Raw genomic sequence first — 8,131 nt, 5'->3', positions numbered from 1 at the left:
TTAGATGGATAGTTGGTTGGTTAGCTGGTGTATTGTTAGATGGATGGATGGTTAGCTGGTGTATTGTTAGATGGATGGTTGGTTAGCTGGTGTATTGTTAGATGGATGGTTGGTTAGCTGGTGTATTGTTGGATGGATGGTTGGTTAGCTGGTGTATTGTTAGATGGATGGTTGGTTAGCTGGTGTATTGTTAGATGGATGGTTGGTTAGCTGGTGTATTGTTAGATGGATGGTTGGTTAGCTGGTGTATTGTTAGATGGATGGTTGGTTAGCTGGTGTATTGTTAGATGGATAGTTGGTTGGTTAGCTGGTGTATTGTTAGATGGATGGATGGTTAGCTGGTGTATTGTTAGATGGATGGTTGGTTAGCTGGTGTATTGTTAGATGGATGGTTGGTTAGCTGGTGTATTGTTAGATGGATGGTTGGTTAGCTGGTGTATTGTTAGATGGATGGTTGGTTAGCTGGTGTATTGTTAGATGGATGGTTGGTTAGCTGGTGTATTGTTAGATGGATGGTTGGTTAGCTGGTGTATTGTTAGATGGATGGTTGGTTAGCTGGTGTATTGTTAGATGGATGGATGGTTAGCTGGTGTATTGTTAGATGGATGGTTGGTTAGCTGGTGTATTGTTAGATGGATGGTTGGTTAGCTGGTGTATTGTTAGACGGATGGTTGGTTAGCTGGTGTATTGTTAGATGGATAGTTGGTTGGTTAGCTGGTGTATTGTTAGATGGATGGTTGGTTAGCTGGTGTATTGTTAGATGGATGGTTGGTTAGCTGGTGTATTGTTAGATGGATGGTTAGCTGGTGTATTGTTAGATGGATGGTTGGTTAGCTGGTGTATTGTTAGTTGGTTGGTTAGCTGGTGTATTGTTAGATGGATGGTTGGTTAGCTGGTGTATTGTTAGATGGATGGATGGTTAGCTGGTGTATTGTTAGATGGATGGTTGGTTAGCTGGTGTATTGTTAGATGGATGGTTGGTTAGCTGGTGTATTGTTAGGTGGATGGTTGGTTAGCTGGTGTATTGTTAGATGGATGGATGGTTAGCTGGTGTATTGTTAGATGGATGGTTGGTTAGCTGGTGTATTGTTAGATGGATGGTTGGTTAGCTGGTGTATTGTTAGATGGATGGATGGTTAGCTGGTGTATTGTTAGATGGATGGTTGGTTAGCTGGTGTATTGTTAGATGGATGGTTGGTTAACTGGTGTATTGTTAGATGGATGGTTGGTTAGCTGGTGTATTGTTAGATGGATGGTTGGTTAGTTGGTGTATTGTTAGATGGTTGGTTGGTTAGCTGGTGTATTGTTAGATGGATGGTTGGTTAGCTGGCTGCGTGGTGAGCTGGTGTATTGTTAGATGGTTGGTTGGTTAGCTGGTGTATTGTTAGATGGATGGTTGGTTAGCTGGTGTATTGTTAGATGGATGGTTGGTTAGCTGGCTGCGTGGTGAGCTGGTGTATTGTTAGATGGTTGGTTGGTTAGCTGGTGTATTGTTAGATGGTTGGTTGGTTAGCTGGTGTATTGTTAGATGGTTGGTTGGTTAGCTGGTGTATTGTTAGATGGTTGGTTGGTTAGCTGGTGTATTGTTAGATGGTTGGTTGGTTAGCTGGTGTATTGTTAGATGGATGGTTGGTTAGCTGGCTGCGTGGTTAGCTGGTGTATTGTTAGATGGATGGTTGGTTAGCTGGTGTATTGTTAGATGGATGGTTGGTTAGCTGGTGTATTGTTAGATGGATGGTTGGTTAGCTGGTGTATTGTTAGATGGATGGTTGGTTAGCTGGTGTATTGTTAGATGGATGGTGAGCTGGTGTATTGTTAGATGGATGGTTGGTTAGCTGGTGTATTGTTAGATGGATGGATGGTTAGCTGGTGTATTGTTAGATGGTTGGTTGGTTAGCTGGTGTATTGTTAGATGGATGGATGGTTAGCTGGTGTATTGTTAGATGGATGGTTGGTTAGCTGGTGTATTGTTAGATGGATGGTTGGTTAGCTGGTGTATTGTTAGATGGATGGTTGGTTAGCTGGTGTATTGTTAGATGGATGGATGGTGAGCTGGTGTATTGTTAGATGGATGGATGGTGAGCTGGTGTATTGTTAGATGGATGGATGGTTAGCTGGTGTATTGTTAGATGGATGGTTGGTTAGCTGGTGTATTGTTAGGTGGATGGTTGGTTAGCTGGTGTATTGTTAGATGGATGGTTGGTTAGCTGGTGTATTGTTAGATGGATGGATGGTTAGCTGGTGTATTGTTAGATGGATAGTTGGTTGGTTAGCTGGTGTATTGTTAGATGGTTGGTTAGCTGGTGTATTGTTAGATGGATGGTTGGTTAGCTGGTGTATTGTTAGATGGATGGATGGTTAGCTGGTGTATTGTTAGATGGATAGTTGGTTGGTTAGCTGGTGTATTGTTAGATGGATGGATGGTTAGCTGGTGTATTGTTAGATGGATGGTTGGTTAGCTGGTGTATTGTTAGATGGATGGATGGTTAGCTAGTGTATTGTTAGATGGATGGTTGGTTAGCTGGTGTATTGTTAGATGGATGGTTGGTTAGCTGGTGTATTGTTAGATGGATAGTTGGTTGGTTAGCTGGTGTATTGTTAGATGGATGGATGGTTAGCTGGTGTATTGTTAGATGGATGGTTAGCTGGTGTATTGTTAGATGGATGGATGGTTAGCTAGTGTATTGTTAGATGGATGGTTGGTTAGCTGGTGTATTGTTAGATGGATGGTTGGTTAGCTGGTGTATTGTTAGATGGTTGGTTAGCTGGTGTATTGTTAGATGGTTGGTTGGTTAGCTGGTGTATTGTTGGATGGATGGTTGGTTAGCTGGTGTATTGTTAGATGGATGGTTGGTTAGCTGGTGTATTGTTAGATGGATGGTTGGTTAGCTGGTGTATTGTTAGATGGATGGTTGGTTAGCTGGTGTATTGTTAGATGGATGGTTGGTTAGCTGGTGTATTGTTAGATGGATGGTTGGTTAGCTGGTGTATTGTTAGATGGATGGATGGTTAGCTGGTGTATTGTTAGATGGTTGGTTAGCTGGTGTATTGTTAGATGGATGGTTGGTTAGCTGGTGTATTGTTAGATGGATGGATGGTTAGCTGGTGTATTGTTAGATGGATGGTTGGTTAGCTGGTGTATTGTTAGATGGATGGTTGGTTAGCTGGTGTATTGTTAGATGGATGGTTGGTTAGCTGGTGTATTGTTAGATGGATGGATGGTTAGCTGGTGTATTGTTAGATGGTTGGTTAGCTGGTGTATTGTTAGATGGATGGTTGGTTAGCTGGTGTATTGTTAGATGGATGGATGGTTAGCTGGTGTATTGTTAGATGGATGGTTGGTTAGCTGGTGTATTGTTAGATGGATGGTTGGTTAGCTGGTGTATTGTTAGATGGATGGTTGGTTAGCTGGTGTATTGTTAGATGGATGGTTGGTTAGCTGGTGTATTGTTAGATGGATGGTTGATTAGCTGGTGTATTGTTAGATGGATGGTTGGTTAGCTGGTGTATTGTTAGATGGATGGTTGATTAGCTGGTGTATTGTTAGATGGATGGTTGGTTAACTGGTGTATTGTTAGATGGATGGTTGGTTAGCTGGTGTATTGTTAGATGGATGGTTAGCTGGTGTATTGTTAGATGGATGGTTAGCTGGTGTATTGTTAGATGGATGGTTGGTTAGCTGGTGTATTGTTAGATGGATGGTTGGTTAGCTGGTGTATTGTTAGATGGATGGATGGTTAGCTGGTGTATTGTTAGATGGATGGATGGTTAGCTGGTGTATTGTTAGATGGATGGTTGGTTAGCTGGTGTATTGTTAGATGGATGGTTGGTTAGCTGGTGTATTGTTAGATGGATGGTTGGTTAGCTGGTGTATTGTTAGGTGGATGGTATTGTTAGATGGATGGTTGGTTAGCTGGTGTATTGTTAGGTGGCTGGTTGGTTAGCTGGCTGCGTGGTTAGCTGGTGTGCTCAGCTGCTCCTGAGGAGGTGCTGAGAAGCTGTATGAGACCGGCCTTAATGAATAAGCAGCTCTCCACTGACTGATGGACTGATGGTTTCCTCCTTTTCCCACACATCTCTCAGACATTCCTCCAGGGAAGGAGGGAGGGAGGGAGCGGGTGATCTCAGAGGAGGAACTGCATACCTGTGGTGGGAGCTGCCCTGTCATCACTCACATCTCTCTCCGTACTCTTACTCCCCTCTCTCTCCCTCTGTATTTCCCTCTCTGACTCTGCCCTCTCTCTCTTTCTCCCTCTCTCTCTCCGATCTCCCTCTCTCCTCTCTCTCCCCTTCTCTAACACACAAATCTCCCTCTCCTCATCTATCTTTCTTCTTCTTTTTCTTCTGAGCCTCTACGTCTGGCTGTGTTTGTATTCTTTGATAAATATCCTACCGTTGTCAAGCCTGTAATAAGAACTCTCTCTTCTAAACTGCCACTCCAACAAACTCCACGTTGGTTTTCTTGGAAATTGAAAGTGAGGTAACCATGCGTCCACCCGTCCGCGAGATGATGAAGTGCGGATAGAAAGTACCTCAGATTCCCAAACGGCAGAAACTCCATCGAGACACATTATTGTACTTGTTTACACATTAATACTGTACTTGTTGTTTCTAGTCGACGTATGTATCTTCGGCGTGCGTTCATTTCTCTTCTTCACATCTGTGTCATACTGTATTTGATGAAAACACAAGCCTTCTCTTCTGGAGCTTCCGTAAACCAGGAGTGTCTTGGCCTGATACACGCCGCTGGTCACCAGGAACCACGCTCATTCCTAGACGATGATTAGATCTGCGGTTCTGAGCTTGGTGTTACATCTGGAAAGCTTTGACTCATCACTTCGGCCTCCTGGTTGCTTACTGTACACAGATGATGCTACTGTGCAGAGAAAGAGAGAGAGAGAGAAAGGACAGGAGAAGAGGGGAGAGGAGAGGAGAAAAGAGGAGATGGGAGAAGAGAGGAGAGAAGAGCAGAGAGGAGAGGGAAGAGGAGGGAAAGGGAGGAGAGGAAAGATGTGAGGTGAGAGAAAGAGAGAGAGAGAAAGAGAGAGAGAGAGAGAGAGAGAGAGAGAGAGAGAGAGAGAGAGACCATAGATAGTGATGTTTGGGTTAGTGGGGCTCACTGAGCCCTGGAAGAATCTTTTAATCACAGGCCAAACATATTTCTCTCTCCTCTCAACCCTCCCTCCCCTCTCTGCTTTTCTCTTCTTTAATTCTGCCCCCTTCTCTCTCTCTCTCTCTCTCTCTCTCTCTCTCTCTCTCTCTCTCTCTCGGTTTACAGCATACACACAGTACTTTATCCACTCACACGAGTCGGAACAATGAGGTCCTTCACTGCCGGGGTGATGGCACCACATTCCCAGAAACCAGGTAGTCTGGCTCTCCCCCTGCCTCTCCCCTAGACCCTCTCTCTCCCTCTGCCTCTCCCCTAAACCCTCTATCTCCCCCTGCCTACCCTAGACCCTCTCTCTCTCTCTCTCTCTCTCTCCTCTACCTCAACCTTAGTCTCAACGCCAGACCCATGAGAGTTCTTTCGCTGATACACTACGTAAGCTACGCTAACTACGTTACTGCATGCTGCAGATCTCTCTATGGGTCTGGGACACTTCATGCAAAAGTCTCTCCTCTACCTCAACCTCTACCCTAGACCCACTGTCTCTCCTCTACCTCACCCTCTACCCCAGACCCACTGTCTCTCCTCTACCTCAACCTCTACCCCAGACCCACTGTCTCTCTTCTACCTCACCCTCTACCCTAGACCCACTGTCTCTCCTCTACCTCACTCTCTACCCCAGACCCACTGTCTCTCCTCTACCTCAACCTCTACCCTAGACCCACTGTCTCTCTTCTACCTCAACCTCTACCCTAGACCCACTGTCTCTCCTCTACCTCAACCTCTACCCCAGACCCACTCTCTCTCCTCTACCTCAACCTCTACCCCAGACCCACTGTCTCTCCTCTACCTCACCCTCTACCCCAGACCCACTGTCTCTCCTCTACCTCACCCTCTACCCTAGACCCACTGTCTCTCCTCTACCTCACTCTCTACCCCAGACCCACTGTCTCTCCTCTACCTCACCCTCTACCCCAGACCCACTGTCTCTCCTCTACCTCACCCTCTACCCCAGACCCACTGTCTCTCCTCTACCTCACCCTCTACCCCAGACCCACTGTCTCTCCTCTACCTCAACCTCTACCCCAGACCCACTGTCTCTCCTCTACCTCAACCTCTACCCCAGACCCACTGTCTCTCCTCTACCTCACCCTCTACCCCAGACCCACTGTCTCTCCTCTACCTCACCCTCTACCCCAGACCCACTGTCTCTCCTCTACCTCAACCTCTACCCCAGACCCACTGTCTCTCCTCTACCTCACCCTCTACCCCAGACCCACTGTCTCTCCTCTACCTCACCCTCTACCCCAGACCCACTGTCTCTCTTCTACCTCACCCTCTACCCCAGACCCACTGTCTCTCCTCTACCTCACCCTCTACCCTAGACCCACTGTCTCTCCTCTACCTCACCCTCTACCCCAGACCCACTGTCTCTCCTCTACCTCACCCTCTACCCCAGACCCACTGTCTCTCTTCTACCTCACCCTCTACCCCAGACCCACTGTCTCTCCTCTACCTCACCCTCTACCCTAGACCCACTGTCTCTCCTCTACCTCACCCTCTACCCCAGACCCACTGTCTCTCCTCTACCTCACCCTCTACCCTAGACCCACTGTCTCTCTTCTACCTCACCCTCTACCCCAGACCCACTCTCTCTGCTCTATCTCTTTCCCGTGTCCGTGGTCGTCTCTCTCCTGCCTGTGTGCCACCCACCTCCCCATATCCCCCCCCCCCCCTCTCGCTCCCCCCCACCCCCCTTTGCCCTTCTCTCCCCCTTCTCTCCCCCATGTCCATAGCAGCGTCTCCCCCTGTCTGTGTGCCCCCCACCCCCCCATCTGCCTCAGCGAGAGAGTCCGGAGGGTCCATCTGGCGCCGCCCCCGTGTCTGTTGGCCCGTCAGCTCCGCTCTGCCGCCCGTGCCAGCCGACGGACCGGCAGCGCCGCGGCAACGCTTCGCCGTTCGTCAACAAGACCGTCTAGCGGAGGGGTGCGGCGGGCGGACAAGGAGGACAGGAACGGCTCCGCTATGTGTGTGTGTGTGTGTGTGTGTGTGTGTGTGTGTGTGTGCATGTGTCGTAAGAGACGTGTCTGGCTGCCTGTGAGGACAAGAACGAGAACGCTCCCTCTCTCTCCTCTTGTTGTCGCTCCTCCACGAACCCAGACGTCCCTCCCCGTCTCCGTCTCACACCTCCCAGACATGAATCACCCGTGAATCAGGGGGGCAGAGGGCAGGCAGCCAAGAGGGATCACGCTTAGTCACCACACTGTCTGGGCTTCACAGCTACACGGGAGTTTGAGGACACTCTGGGGAAGAAAAGACTACCAGGCTATGTAGAACCTTTGTCCTTCCCTGTGGGGGGGGGGGACATTTGTCCCTACCCTGTAAGGGAACCCTCTGTAAACACAGTTCCAGATAGAACACGTTCTCCTGATGAGGGCAGAGTCCGGCTGGATCCACAGCAACACCAGAACCCGGCGGAGGGGGCTTAAGTCTCAGAGGCTGATAGGCTGAAACGATCTCCTCTAACTCTTGTACTTTAACCGACTTTTGTTAAACGAAGTCGACTGCTAAATGACTGAAACGTAAATGTTGGAATGTAAAGGAGGATCCTGTGGTCTGTTTACTGTATGAGAGTGTATAGGAGAGACTGTGAGTGACGGACATGCTACCGCAAGCTAACGCTAATGCAGATTAGCTGTAAACCTGAGGAGATGACAGACTGACGTATGCTCATTGGCCTGTAATGAGGGTTTGATGGTGAGAGTGAGAGGTTCATGGTGCCTGGCCCCAACAGAAGGCCCTCTTGATTAAGACAAGTTGGTCATTTACATGTCAAAAGCTTCAAGGAGCAGAGACAATGGCCATTACCCATGTTGCACTGCAAAAACAGATGTCAATGTCAATGATATATCCCCTCTAGTTAGCCTGTCACTGTCCAGTACAGTAAATCTCTTGATTAATCATTTGGTTATTCTGTAACAAGAGCTTTTAAGTTTTTTTTGGGTTCCTTCAATGTTCAAT

At 47.8% G+C, this 8,131-nt stretch overlaps 1 protein-coding gene across 1 annotated transcript in view; it reads left to right on the top strand.

Annotated features, from left to right (window-relative positions):
• The window catches only part of creld2 (cysteine-rich with EGF-like domains 2), a gene marked incomplete at both ends in the record, with an annotated part of 44,085 nt that extends 36,996 nt beyond the window's left edge, over positions 1-7,089 (top strand). Inside the window, one exon of the mRNA XM_084448022.1 lies at positions 6,955-7,089. Within this exon, the coding sequence (XP_084304148.1) occupies positions 6,955-7,089 (135 nt within the window). The remainder of the gene's footprint in view (positions 1-6,954) is intronic.
• Between the last annotated feature and the right edge of the window lie 1,042 nt (positions 7,090-8,131).

Source organism: Borostomias antarcticus (genome assembly GCF_949987555.1).
Source record: "Borostomias antarcticus genome assembly, chromosome: 13".
Classification (NCBI taxonomy): domain Eukaryota; kingdom Metazoa; phylum Chordata; class Actinopteri; order Stomiiformes; family Stomiidae; genus Borostomias; species Borostomias antarcticus.
The sequence above is the reverse complement of the archived record's forward strand: the minus strand, read 5'-3'. Positions and strand labels throughout refer to the sequence as shown.